The 14,384-nt window shown below is 43.0% G+C and overlaps 1 protein-coding gene across 2 annotated transcripts in view; it reads left to right on the top strand.

Annotated features, from left to right (window-relative positions):
- Positions 1–14,384, top strand: part of Adck1 (aarF domain containing kinase 1) — a 125,554-nt gene that overhangs the window by 8,320 nt on the left and 102,850 nt on the right. For both annotated transcript variants that reach the window (XM_003472331.5, XM_013155365.3), the window contains exons 2-3: positions 1,996–2,141; positions 3,734–3,817. In XM_003472331.5, the coding sequence (XP_003472379.1) occupies positions 2,007–2,141; positions 3,734–3,817 (219 nt within the window). In that variant the 5' untranslated portion in view covers positions 1,996–2,006. The remainder of the gene's footprint in view (positions 1–1,995; positions 2,142–3,733; positions 3,818–14,384) is intronic.

Raw genomic sequence — 14,384 nt, 5'->3', positions numbered from 1 at the left:
AAAATCACCTATTACCTTATTTATTAGAACATAGATTCCTAAGTCTTTTCTCTAGAGTTGGTGGGTCAATGTGGTATGGGGTGGGCTCCAGGAATTTACCTTTTTTAAAGTGGCACTTAAGTTAACATGTTTTCAGTTGTTCTTCTGACCATACTTTACAAATGTTGGGTTAGAAAAAGGAGACTGGCCGAGCATGGTGGCTCATGCTTATAATCCCAGCACTCGGGAGGCTGAGATAGGAGGATCGTTGTGAGTTCGAGACCAGCCTGGGCTACAAAGTGAGTTCAAGGCCAGCCTGAACTGCATAGCGAGACCCCATCTCAAAAAAGACCAAAAAGAAAAAGGAGGCTGCAAAGGGAAAAAACAAAGGAATTGTAAAATTTACAGAGCTCAAAAAGATTCAAGAAAGGCAAGGAAAAAAAAACCCAAAAAAACAAAAAAACCAAAAAAAAAAAAAAAAAAAAACAGACCAGGGAGGAAAACTAGGATGTGTGGAAGTTGATAAATTTAAATCCAAATACAGAAGTTATATAAAATACAAACAGAAAGGGTCAAATATATGCTGTTTAGTGGAACACTATAAAACTAAGTTGAAAGTTATACAAATGAAAAGGATGTATGTTTATAAATACTTTGAGAAAAATCTGTGAGAAAAACCTGTGTGGCTATTTAATGAGACAGGAGTCAAACCAGACTTCCCATGAAAGCAAGGCTGTTTGGAACAGTAGCTTCCACACAGAGGGGAAGTAGGCTGAGAACAGGGAGGCAGCGCTCACAGACTCAGTCTGGAGCAGAAGCCCAGAGATGACTGCATCTGGCTGCTGTGTCTGTACAGGATTGATACTGACAGGAGCTTGGCCGTGTACCTCTCCCAGGGCGGCCTCTGCACTGGCAGCTGCAGCTGGTGTGTGGTATCTTAGTCTAATATAGAATGCTCAGGAGTTGCAGAGAAAGCATCCTGCTAGGTGCACTGGCCCCAGAGAAAGGCTGCATAGCTACTTGCTGGCCTGAGCAAGAACAAGTGGATGGGGAGGCTTGGCATGGTGGTGCATGCCTATCATTTCAGCATTTGGGAGGCAAACCCACAAGTTTGAGGCCAGCCTGGGCTATATGGTGAGTTCACACATAGTTGAACTACATAGTGAGATCCTGTCTCAAAAAAAAAACCAAGTAGGTAGGAAAAGGTCACAATGACTAGCAGATGAGTTTTGTTAAACAAGTTGAATCAGCAATTGGACATTGAGCCCTAGCCAGAAAGTACCTTACAAGACTGTGTGGACAAAATAGTGTCAGTCATGGTGTTTGTCCCCAAGAGTGTAAACTGTAGACTAGGGGCAATCTACTCTAACCATTAAATATTTTGGAAATCAAGTAGGTATGGAGAGTAGGTATGGCTGCTTCTGCCACGCTGCCAATTTGGTGGTGGCCTGCCCCTTTTGACCTGGGCACCAAGGTTAATGAAGCCTGTTACATCATGTTGTAATAAAAGTAGTGATGATTAAGGTGCCTTTCCTACTTTTCCTATCTAAAATAACATCCTTCATTTCTAGGGAATCACCAAACCCTCTTTGCTTTTCATCTCAGCACTTAGTAGGAGTTCTGATATTCTACTGTACATCTTTTTGCTTGTTATCTGCCATTCCCCTTAGAGTATAAGCTCTATGTGGGTGAGAACTTCATTCGTCTCCACATCTAGAACAGTGGTTGGCACTGTCAAAGGAACAACTTTTGAGAATTGATTTGTGTTGGGAACTATGCCAACTGTTTTAGGTACATCATCTCATTTTACCTAAGAATTTTGAGGTAAGCATCATCCTATTTTGATAAGATTAAGAGATTAAGAGATATGATAAGAGATAAGATTAAGGCTCAATGAGACTAAGAAAAAACGATCCAGGATCATACAGTCTGTAAGTGGGAGAGCTAGAATTTGAATCCCAGATTGGCCATGAAACCCTTTACTGCTATTTTTCTCAACATTGCTTTCTTCTGCAGGGTCTGAGGACATGGCCCGAAAGGTTCTCAAGCTTGCTTCATGGACCAGCATTGCTCTTGCTGCCTCTGGGGTTTATCTCTACAGCAACAAGTACTTGGACCCTAATGACTTTGGTGCCGTCAGGGTGGGCAGAGCAGTTGCTACGGTAGGTTTTTCTCACTTTGGAGGTAGCAGAGGAACTACAATTTTTTTTTTCTTTTTTTGTCCTTTTGAGACAGGGTCTCGCTATGCAGTTCAGGCTGATCTTGAGCTCACTTTGTAGCTTAGGCTGGTCTTGAACTTGCAGTGATCCTCTTGCCTCAGCCTCCCAAGTGCTGAGATTACAGGTGTGCACCACCACGCCTGGTTGGAACGTCAGTGTTACTTGCAGGTATATCATATGCACAACAGATAGATACGCAGGTCATACATTTGTACCATTACAAGGGCCAAAACTCCATTTATACAGTTGCGTAGACATGGATGTGCATCTCATGTATCTTCATTTCTCTACACACAACCTCTGTCATCCTGCAGCTCAATAGAATATGATTGCATGAGATCTCTGTTCTGAACATTTATGTTTTAGGTTCTGTATCTTATTATACTGATAACTCATAGGGGCAGCAAGCACCTCTCAGCAAACACAGAGGAAAGAAAACTTTATGGAAAGAAGACCTTGCAGATTAAATTCTGCCAGCAAGCTTGATTTTATTCTAGTGAGTTAGTGTGAATGCATCTACATACTCTAAAGCATTGATGGCGAGCTTTTAGTGATACAGACAGCCCTCTGCGGCATGCTTGCCAAGGATTCGCTACCACTGCTCTGGGGTATCCATGTCCTGGAAGACTTTGAGAATTTCTTGGTTCCTCAAAGAGTGAATCCAAGTTAAATAATGGATCTTTAGAGGTTTTCTTTTGTAGGTACTCAAATATTTGGAAAGAAGAGGGGAGGGTATCAACTGGTGCTTCGTAAAACAGCTGCTAAGCTCTGCATTCTTTAAAGGGCTCTGGTACATTCTTCACAGTGACCTGGTGGTTGGTGTTTAATGAGTATATGTCGAATGGAATTATGCCTCGGAGGGTGCAAAGAATCATTCTTTAATATAAATCTTGTAAGCTTCTTAATTTCTAGGGTCCTCAGATGCTCAGTTCTAAAAAGGGAGGTTTAGACTTGATAATCCTTAAAGCTCCTCCATGCCTGAGATATCTAGGAATGTGTACTTTTCTGATTCACCAAGGATAAGGGAACCTGTTCAGAATAAAAAATTATGCTGTTAGAACAAACGTAAATACAGGATAATGTTTATTTGTGATATCTTTTTAAAGAATAGGATAAATTTATCTGGTGGCATTCATTCAATTAGTATTTATTGAGCTTCTGCTCACGTGCCTCACAGTGTAAAATGTGCTGGGGTACAGTGAAGAACTGAAAGGACCAGGCCTTGTGTTTATAGAGCTTCAATTTAGAGACTTTATAAACAAGGAAACAGGTAAGCAGGGAACTTTTGGGTGATGGAGTATTATGATAAATAATTAGGAGCTCCTGGTGGAGAGGGGCAGCTTTAGGATGGTCTTTTTGCAGAGATGGCATTTGTGCTAAGCCCTAAGTGCTGGGAAGAAGTGGCTGAAATCTGGGGATAGGGCATCTGAGGGTGGACTGGTGCCTTCTGTAGGTCTGGCAGCCCATGTTGGGGCCTGCAGCTGTAGGGCGTTGGTGTTTGAGTGCTAAGCTTTCCCCTTCTTTTCCCCTCACAGACAGCCGCCATCAGTTATGACTACCTCACCTCCCTAAGGCATGTCCCCTATGGCTCACAGGAATACTTGCAGCTTCGATCAGAGGTAAGAGAACAATGGGGGCCCATCTGAACTGGGACAGCTAGGAGGCTTCCTGTGGGCAGTTGGAGGGGAGCGGAGAGCAGAAGGGTATTGACACGAGGGCCACTGGCAGGGGGGTTTGGAAGGAAGGTAGTACTACCTCCTTCTGTATATGCAGGTATTTTAGTGCCTCTCAGTGGGGCTGTCAGATCGACAGTAAGCTGGGTCTCTTGATGTTGGGTTATTATCTCCAAGGTGCTGGCTGGGAGGCTGGTGTGTGATTCTGGTCAGGGAAGTTGTGTGTGAGGTCTCAGGAAGAATGTCCACTCTTGTTCTTTTCCTCCTCTCCTTTCTCCTCTTTTTTCCTTTCTCCTTTTCCCCTTTCCCTTCCCTAGCCCTTACTTTATTATGTTATTTTACTAGAGGGTCTTTCTATGTGACCTAAATTGGCCTCAAATTTATAATGTTTGTGCTTTAGCCTCCTGAGTAGCTGGGATTATAAGCATGGGTCACTAAGCCTGCGGGTCCCCGACAACTTCTAAACTGTCTTCTTAGCCAAAATCCAACTGAAGGAGATTAAATGCTTCCCTGTCCTTTGAAGGCCACTTGGAGACTCTCGTTGGAGAGGAACTGTCAGCTCATTGTGGATGCTGGGAACTAGGCAGTTAATTTGGATGCTGTATCTAGATATCCTTAAGCGTTGGGGGATCAAGGAAGAGAGCACTTTTGTGGGATGTAGGTTGAACTTGAGGTCAAGCATAGATACTTTTGGCTCTTCCAGAGAGTTTTGGATACACTGACTGGCTTGTCTTTGTTCAGGTGGTCCCCTCAGCCTGAAATGTTCTTTTGCCCCTTAGAAAATCCCTAATTATCTTTTTGGGTATATATGTGTGAGGCTTTCCTTCTCAGGCATTCTTTGTACATATGAAAATTAATTTTATAATTTGTATTTAAACTTTTCATTATGAAAGTTTCATCCATCTACAAGAATAGATAAAATAGTGTCATGAGCCCCTCTGGAGCCCTCTGACTTAAGAAGTTGTCAATATTTAATTTGTCATTTATTCCTTTATTTGTTCATTCTGTCATTTTTTAATTTTTTTTTTTTACTGAAATATTTTACTGCAAATCCAAGGCATTTTATTGTTTCATCTGTAAACAGTTTGGTATGTATCTCTAACAGATAAGGACTTTTGAAAAATCATAACCATGATACTGTGATCATACAAGATTAGCATTCTAACTGGGTGTGGTAACACATGCCTGTAATCCCAGCACTCTGGAGGTTGGAGCAAGAGATTGCCATATCTGTGCCTTATTGAGACCAATTTGGATTACAAAGTGACACTCTGTCTCAAATCAAAATAAAGCAAAATAAAACAAAGCAAGAAGAAGAAGAACAAAAAAGACTAGCAATTCTTTAATAATCTCTAATAGCTAGAAGTGTTCAAATTTCCTTTGACCCTAAGATACCTTTTTATAGTTAGTTTCAGTCTGGATTCAACAAGGTATATGCATCACATTTGGTTGACATTTCTAAATCTTTTAAAATCACATAGAGTTTCCTTTTCCTTCTTTGCTTTATTTTTATCTTCTTTTTAATTTTAAAAAATTTATCTAGCTATTTGCTTGCTGAAGAAACCAGATCATTTGTTTTATAGAATTTTCCATATTTAGGATTTGGCTGATTGCATCCTCTAAGTGTTTGAATGGATAATATGTTTAAATGGCACACAATTTAAAATGTATAATATTTGAAATAGACAAAATGACCCTCCTACCCTTTTTCTTGGAGGCAGTCATTATTTCTTGTGTATTTTTCCAGAGATAACTTTCTATTTGAATTTAGTTGCTCTATCTTTATTCCTGCCACAAATGATAGTTGTTACATGTCTTTTCTGTTTTTACACTGTTGCTTCCTTTATGTAGGAGACTGGGTGTTCTTTTTGTGTATTGTTTTCAGTGATGATACCTAAAACAGAGTTGATTTGATGTCTGTTTTAGTACAGACTATATGCTACTAGCTCCTTGTCTTTGGAGAGGCCCACAGAAGAGTCCAAAGTTTGCAGTCAGAAGACCTGAGTTTGTGCCTTGGCTTTGGGAAGGTCACCTAACCTTTTGGAATTGTAATTTTCCCGGTCTATAAACTACATATGGTTGTACATTTACTGACGCTTAAATAAATAATATCTGAAACAGAACTATGCCTTGTAAAATGTAAAGCAGATGTGAAAATAAGTAGGATGTCTCCTGGAAGACATGCTTCATACAGAAAGGCTTGGTCTGTACTGTGTATATCTAGGACTGTAGCACTTTTAAGAGCACCCAAGACGCAGCTGGTTCTGAATAGACTTGTTGAACAATCAGATGAATGAAATACTGGTTTTTATTGAAGGATCTCAAACCCTCTGCCTGTAAGACTTAATGTATCTCTGCTTTCCCCCAGTTCCTCTTTCATCTAACCAGTGCTGTGAGTCTTTGAACCCCCCATAGTGAATTCTGTAGTGAGACTGACGCTAGGACACAGGAGTAAGACTTCTGCCTTGAGAAATCTGCGGAGCAGGCAGGCAACAAATGTTGTAAAGACAATTGTCTGTCCACATGTAGGTCATGTGAAAGACTGATGTTGCAGCTCCTGAAGAAGTTGATAGCACTGGGGATGCAGTAAGTGAAGTGCAGCTTGGCTGATGAGAGGCAGCACATGGTGGCTTGCACCAGTTAACAGAGTGTAGGCTGGTCCAGGAGTTGTGCCTGGGAAGGGGAAAGTGGCTGGCATGAAAGAGCAGAGTAAGTACTGCAGGAATGTTTTCTTCCATTGGAGTACATATCTACTCTCATCATTGTGGCTGATAAAGAAATGAGCAAAGGATAACACATAATTATCTCACCTGTCAAGCCAGCACCTCCAGTTCCAGAGTAGGTCAGAGCTAAAAGACTAGCAGAGCAGGCAGTGACTTTAAGAAGTACTTTCAAGGTTGGTGCTGGCTGAGTGGGTTCTCATGACTCAGCTGTGCATCTGGAGAGTGGGCAGACACATAAAGACACAGGTCTTAGGGGCACACTGGCAGGCACTTTGGTAGGGGGCTAAGGGGAAGTGCTCAGGGGCTTAGGAGAATTTCTGGTGCCTTGGATATCCATCACCTGGGATGCATGTGACCTGGCTTTTCATGAAACAGAAGGAAGTAGCTGCTTATGTAATATCCAGGTAAAGGGCTAGAGGAAGCAGGGCAGGATTGATTCTGACCAGGGTGTTGAGATTTAGTAGATAGCTCTGAATTTTTGCAGCTTGGAAGCCATTCTTATTTTGGAGAACAGCTGTATGAGGTTTGAATAGGGCTTAACTCCACCCTGGTTAGCCAGGCAGTTGGTGGAGTCCATTCTGTTGGCCCATAGAGATTGATTCAGGGATAGACACCTGAGCCAGTTCTGGCCAGTGAGCACTGGGTCCAAGACTTTTTGGGAATAGCATCTCTGACCTGTTTCACTGGGTTAGTTGAGAGTGTTGAGATATTGGCTTAGAGCTGCTGACAACCATCTTCTCACCATAAGGGCAAAATCCATCTACCCATGGAGCTTGTTTTGCAAAGAACTGTCAGTTTCATTATTGATAAATGCTTGGCTGGATATTCATTTTGGTGCTGGAGCAAGAGCTTTTGCTTGGGCCAGTGATGCTGCTCAGCAGCACAATACCTGCCTAGCAACCACAAGGCCCTGAATTTGATTTCTGGTATCCCCATCCCCCCAGAAAGAGATTTTTTTGCTGACTTCACCCCAAACTCAATGGACTTCCTACCTAGGCACAGATGTGGCAGGACAAGCTTTCAGATGGAGGCCTGCCTCTTAGGGAAGAGAAGAGCTGAATACTAGAGCTACACAGTTAAGCAGATTCCAAAAGCAGAGAAAGAAAATGGTGTGAGCTGCTCCCAAACTCACCATTTGGGTTGGTGACTTCTTGTACCACAAGGAGAAGGGAGGGAAGACAGAGATCAGTAGTATCACACCTCTCTCTAATAGGGCTCCCTCCATTGCTCACATGAAATTTAGAATAGGGCATTAACCAGTGTTATGGTTAACATCTGGATGTCCCCCCAAAGTCTCAAGTGGTCACAGAGGGGTGCTTTTTAGAGGCAGCTGAATCTAGAGTTTGTGATTGATTCATGGTCCAATGCTGGGATTATGGATGTGAGTGCTACATCCAATCTGGGGCAGGTAACCAGCATACAATATAAGGGAGAGGAAGAGGCTTGCTCTTCCCTTTTTCTCTTTTTGCCTCTTTTGCTCTTGTTGCTTTGTATCTTCCACTGTTTTGAACTACTCTGTGACACCCTGCCTTGGAGCCAGCTGAATGTGAACTGAAACCTGCATAAACTGAGCTAAATAAACCTTTACTTCTTTAATTTTGGGTGCTGGGTATTTTGTCTCAGAAATGAGAGAAAAGTAACTAAGACAACCAGCAACACTTTGGGAAAGACAAATTAGCTGTAGATTTTCTCTAAGGATTTCTTGTGCCTCTCAAAATCTGCTAATTTTTATATCTGATCTTGGTTGGGGCATAGGCTACTTCAGGTTTGAGTATTAGATACTCATTTTGGCAAGTGCTAAAATCTGCACTTAGAGGGAGGAGTAAACTTGTAGAGCCATGGGATATAGCAGTATATTTTGGGATATAAGGGTGTCCATTTCTGACCAGTATAAATAGGCCAGAACAGTGTAAGGGACCAAGGGGTGATGTTGACACCATCCATAATGACTCATTTGAACTTGACAAAGACATCATGGGCATTACTTGTCTCAGGTCTCTGCTATACAAGTGTAGATCTTTTTGTCTAGGGGGGTGATGTGATTTCTTCAGCAGCCTCTGTTTGCCCTACTTGATTTTGACATTGAGATCTTGCTTCATCTTGGGTTTATTGTACTTTTTACTCTGTGATGTTCTTGTTTATCTGCTGAGATTTCACCTGAGGGAAAACACCATGTTAGCTAGAAAGTGGAAGCCAAGGATTCTGTGCAGCAGTCTTTGCCAACTCCTGCTGCTGGAGTTGTCTCCCACCCATGATCCTTTGGTCTGCGGCACTGCCTGGGGTGGGTTTGGGAAACACAGGGAAGGAGGAGGATCATAGAGCTTCATCACTTTGTCAGTCAGTCAGTTAATCCAACACATATTTGGCATTTATATTCCCAAGTGGAGAATATGAAGACCCAGAGAAGTTGGCAGATGCTAGCTTTGTCTCAGGCAAGGACTTCAACTCTTCATCAAATGAACAACTTCAAGTTTTAAAGATAATTCCTACCAGCCTGGTGAAGGTATGGCTACCCAGGAACTGTAGTAATATCTGGGTTTCAGGAATATTCATTGAAATCTGGTATTTTACTTACTTTTCCTAGTTGCTGGGACAAAACACTTAATACATGCAACTTAAAAGAGGAGAGGTTTCCTTTGATCTGTTCGTGTGTTAGAGTAGTCTTTATATGGTCAGAGGCTTGGTGGCAGGACCAGGCTTGGAGAAAACCTGTTTACATCATGGCAGCCAGGAAGCAGAGAGGGAAGGGAGGAGCTGGGAAGAGAGAGATACTCTTCTAAGTCACATTTGCAGTGACTCTATTCTTCTGACCAGGCCCACTGTAGAATCTCCATGATCTAATCACTTCTCTCCGTGAACCCTTCCTCTGAGCATATGAAGCCCCTAGGGAGGTACATCTAGAGATAAGCTATGACACCTGGCTGTTATGGATTAAGAACTGGTGGTCAACTTAATGCCAGCTGGATTACATCAGCATGGCACTTAGCATAGACGATCCACCTGAGGAAAGTTGCCAGCATAAAAAGAGACGTGGGGAAGGAGAAGCTATGCATTGAGGTGTTAATGAGTTGAGGCATTGAGGCATTGTGGGTTCCCACACAAATTGCTGTCTCCTGGAGAAGCTCTGGTCCTCACATCGAGCATTGCTTCCTGGCTCCGGAGGGGAAGACATGTGCTTCGGGTCTCCAGGATGAACTTGTCATGCTGGCTTCCTGGCATGTAACCCAGCTGTGCTTGTCGTCAGAGGAGCTCAGGCCCTCCATGTCACTGACGATGGCTGTGATGCCTTTCAGGACAGCCCTGGTCTTTGTTGTGAGTGTGACTTCTCGGCTCCAACGTAGAACCCTCATCCGACCAGCACAGCTCCTTCACCCCGCTGGTATGGACTTTCTGGCTTCTACCAATGACCTTTGGGCCTTCCCAGCACGGATCTGTTAAAAGAGACTGGTGTGAGTTCTTCTTGTGGGCTCTGGAACTCCAGTTGGACTTGGGGGAGACATTATCATGAGCTCTGGATTTTCATCTGAACTCATTGCTGTGGGATTTAGGCCCTTGACTAAATATTCTGTTTTTGGTGTTGCGGATAGATTTCCTGAATTTTCTCGTGTTAACTCCTGGTGACCATTATAAAAATAATGTTATAAACTCCATGTCCTGATTGTTCTCTGTACAACCCCTAACTACAACACTAACCAAAGCTGGCATTTCTTCTGTTCATCTTATTTTAGCCAGCTCTGTGTCGGGTGCTGAAGAAGGCTCTGAGGACAGGAAGGGAAACAAGGCTTCACCTCTGCCCTCAAGCTGTTCACAGTCTGCACTGGGGGGATGAGATGTAGGCATGGAATTGCCAGCCACAGAAGGATGGACTTGTCTTTATTATAGTTCTGGTGCCTGGTCTGGAATTATAACCATTGACCCTTGACACAAGCTAATTTTTAGCCAAGAGAGGCAGGAGCCTGAGCTCTTCAAGGGGGTAGGTAGAGTTGGGGTGCATGCTGGGGAAACTAAGCAGTGGGTTTTCACGCACTGTGCCCCCAGACCCTCTTTTGCGGCTTTTGTTTGTCATTACTGGGACTTTTGCCTGAGAGGGTTTTACATAGAGGAGGAGGGAAATTGAATCCTTGCTATCTTGGTGGCTGGCTTGTGATAATTTCTGCAGCAGCATGAGCTGCATTTAATGTACTCTGGTTGGGTCATCTGAGGACCAGTTGTCTGGAATAAGGGAGGCAGTCTGTGACAGAGGTGTGTACTTCCTTTTAGAAAGCTTTCTGTATACCCAAGGCTTTCTGAGGATCACAAATCTATGAGTTCTCCGAAGTGGCCCTGACCTCAAAGCCTTCTCAATTCTAGGACAGTTCTATAGGAGCAGGTTCTTGGGTCTTGTTTGTGGTCTGAGAGAGAGCCGATGGGGTACACAGGTACCACTGGGGATCCTGGGGGAATATGTAACATGACTGGCACTTCCCTCTGGAGATGGGGCTTCAGATGGTAGCATTTTTGGAAAGGAAACCTTTGGCTTGATCTAAACTTGTTAGTGGCTGTGGACCATGGCCAGTCACAGCATCCTGTTCTTTCATATCTGCATATAGCCTGTTTTTTTTTTTTTAAAGTGAAATATTTAAGACCTAAGTAAAGGTATAAAAATGATTCACTGATCACCTTTGTACTCACGGCCCAGTTACAGAAATAATACCTTACCTATGTAGTTGTCCTTCTTTTTCTAATTCAGCCTTCCTTTTACATAAATAGAACAAGTACTGTCTTAAATTCATTACTGTTGCCATACATTTCTCTTTAACTGTTGAGGTATTTCTGTGATCTTTTTCATTTATTGATTTTTTTTTTTTTGTTTACTTGGTTTTGTTTCAGATAAACTATCTGTGAAATTACAGGTCGGATAGTTTTCTCTCGCTCTCCCCATTTACTGCACGTACAAGTAAATGTTCAGGGTACCGTGTCGAGTAGCCTCTTGAACCATGTTTTGCATGCCATCATGGGGGCAGGGTCACACTTCCAGAAGCAAAGCTGCATCATCCAGGGTGGTTGCTCGGCCAGACTGTGTCTGGCACCCACTGTTGCCTTCACTTTTCCTCTGCTGGGTTTGGGCACTCTCTTTCCAGCTCTTTTCTTCTGTTGGTTCACCCTTTTTACTTCTTAGGGCTACTTTAGGCTCAGGGATGTTGGGATGGAATTTGCTGCTGCTGCTGCTGCTGTTGCTGCTGCATAGTAGTGATCCCTTTCCAAAGGCCATGGTTGTCAATAAAACAAAGCAAGCCCCTGCGTTTCGGGAGGTGGAGGCTGTTGCTGTATGCTGGGCATTTCTTCATCCTAACATCGCGGGTGCTTCCCTTAGCTGGTTCCTTGTTTGTGTGTGTCTGTGCCTCCCTTGCCTGTGTGTGCTGCTCAGACACATGGGGCTGCTTCCTGATGCCAAAGACTGCTCTCCACCTACCCCTTGCCATGTGTGTCTGTCAGGTGGCAAAATGTTTTGCTTTCCAAGTACTGTGTCCAGCTTTAGTCTGGACTCAATGCCAGGGACTCAGTGAGGCAGCAGCTGGAGAAACTCCAGCTTCTGCCTGTTCTTGTCTGTCTCAGACCTCATCACAGGCTATGGCTGGGCTTCTCTGATGTTAAGAACAGTACTGAACAGTTTACTGAACAGGAGTCTTGGGACAGATGCTGTTCTAAGGATGCTATCTCACTTAACTCTTACAACAACCCTACAAGATAGAATCATCATCATCCTCATTTTACAGATGCAGAAAATGAGGCTCAGACTGATAGACTAACTTCTCCAAAGGTCCACAGCTAGTATGTGGGTGCATTACTTTCTCATGATTGCCATAGATAATTACCACACATCTGGTGGCTTAGGTCAGTAGAAATGTGTTCTATTGTAGTTCTGGAGGCCAGAATTCTGAAATCAAAGTACAGACAGGCCATGCTGTTTCTGAGGGCTCAAGGAAAGAATCCTCTGCCTCTTCTTGCAGCTCCAGGCATTCCTTGTGGCTACATCACTCTACCCTTTGCTTTGAGTCTTCTCTTCTCTTTCTTATAAGACATTTATCATTGGACTTTGGAGCTGCCTGAATAATTCAGAATGATCTCATCTAAAAATTCATAGCTTCTTGACATCTGCAAAAGCTTTTTCTTAACAGCTATGTATGGTAGCACACATCTATAATCTCAGCATTCTGGGAGGCTGAGATAGGAGGATTGCAAGTTTGAGCCCAGCTTGGGAATCTTAGCAAGAGCCTGTCTCAAAGTAAAAAGTGAAAAAGGGTTGGGAATATAGCTCAGTGTAAGGGATCTGAATTCAGTTCCCACTACTACAAATGAACCAATAAGGGGACCCTGTCACGGTACATGTTCAAGGGGTTAGAATGAGGACATTTCTTTTTGGGAGAAGCCATTCAAACCATCACAAGACCTTGGACTCAGTCCCCAGTGGTGTGGCTTCCACTGTAAGTGTGACTCTTGAGCTTCCAAGTTCCTCTGGGCCAGATGACTTTCTAGGCCAGTAGTCTACACTACATGGATTTCCTTATTATATCAAGGAATTTGAGCTGTTTGGAAAGCATAGTTTTCTGCACATTTCTGCTATCCCCGTGATTGCTGCTTTTCTTCTAAAACCTGGTAAACTGTTTATTCTGGACTTGAGTCAGGATCATGAATTTGAGATGTATATAGCAAGTTCAGGATCAGCTTGGATTGCATAGTGAGACCCTGTCTCAAAAACAAAACCAAAAAAAATCCCCAAAATGAAATAAAACATCTCATACCTTTGTGTGCTTAGGAGGTCTGGCTGCAAGGGTTGTGAGGACAGGCTCATATGGACTTGGGTGAGATGTATTCTTCTTTCCTCAGTGGCTGTGTCTCCAAAATGGGAATGGCTGGAATGGCAGAGGAAAGGGAAGGCCATGGCATGTTAATGAAGTTAATGGAAGGCGCATTACTGCTGTAAGGGTGGTCGAGATGCTTGTAAGCAGCAGCAATAATCTAATTGCCTGTTCTTGATTTCCTGCTTCTTACTGTCTTGGCCCCAAGCAGCTATTTCCTACCAAATTAAAATCCACTCAGCAATGTTCTTGTCCCTGAATAGAACTACGCTCAAAGCTCTCGCCTGTTACAGTAAGACTTTTTAATAGACTTTTCCTCGTAGAACATGAGACATATGCCCAATTAGCAGAATAACTTCACTTAAATATACAAATAAAGTGTTGACTGATAATTGTAGGACATTTGTCAGGCTAATTTAAGGCAAGTCGATTGGGAACTGGGTTACTGTCTCTTCTGTCCCAGATCAGTCTCTAGACTTCTCTTACTCTCTATAATTTTTTGCTTGTGGAATAGATCGTCTTTCCCTACCATGTATATGATGAAGAGGGATATCTCAATGCTGTGTTGGTCACAGTGCAGAATACTTAAGCTGCTATTCATTCTCCATTTAAGCAGAATCTATTTATTGAACATCTGCTGTGTACCAGCCGCATGTACTATGTGGTAGGTACACAGGGGTCTATTCTTGAAAGGATACATGGTAAGTAATAATTGATAGAACCTCCAAAAGAGTCTGGTTAAGGAGGGCAAAAGCTCAGTTTGTTTTGCTTTTTGTTGTGCCTGTGCACTTAGAAACAGTCATGACACACAATGAGCACACTCCGCAATGAATTGGTGAGGGAAACAATATAATTTTAGCTCTTGCTAAGTGCCCTAAAGGAGACAAAATGTAGTTATGGGGTAAAGAGCAACTGAAGGTTGGGCTGGGGGAGGGCTCTTGGACATGGGGT

The sequence above is a fragment of the Cavia porcellus genome, unplaced genomic scaffold (assembly GCF_034190915.1).
Source record: "Cavia porcellus strain 051 isolate PalLab524CR breed Dunkin Hartley unplaced genomic scaffold, mCavPor4.1 scaffold_31, whole genome shotgun sequence".
Taxonomy (NCBI): Eukaryota; Metazoa; Chordata; class Mammalia; order Rodentia; family Caviidae; genus Cavia; species Cavia porcellus.
Note: the sequence above shows the minus strand (reverse complement) of the source record. Positions and strands in the feature narration are given on the sequence as shown.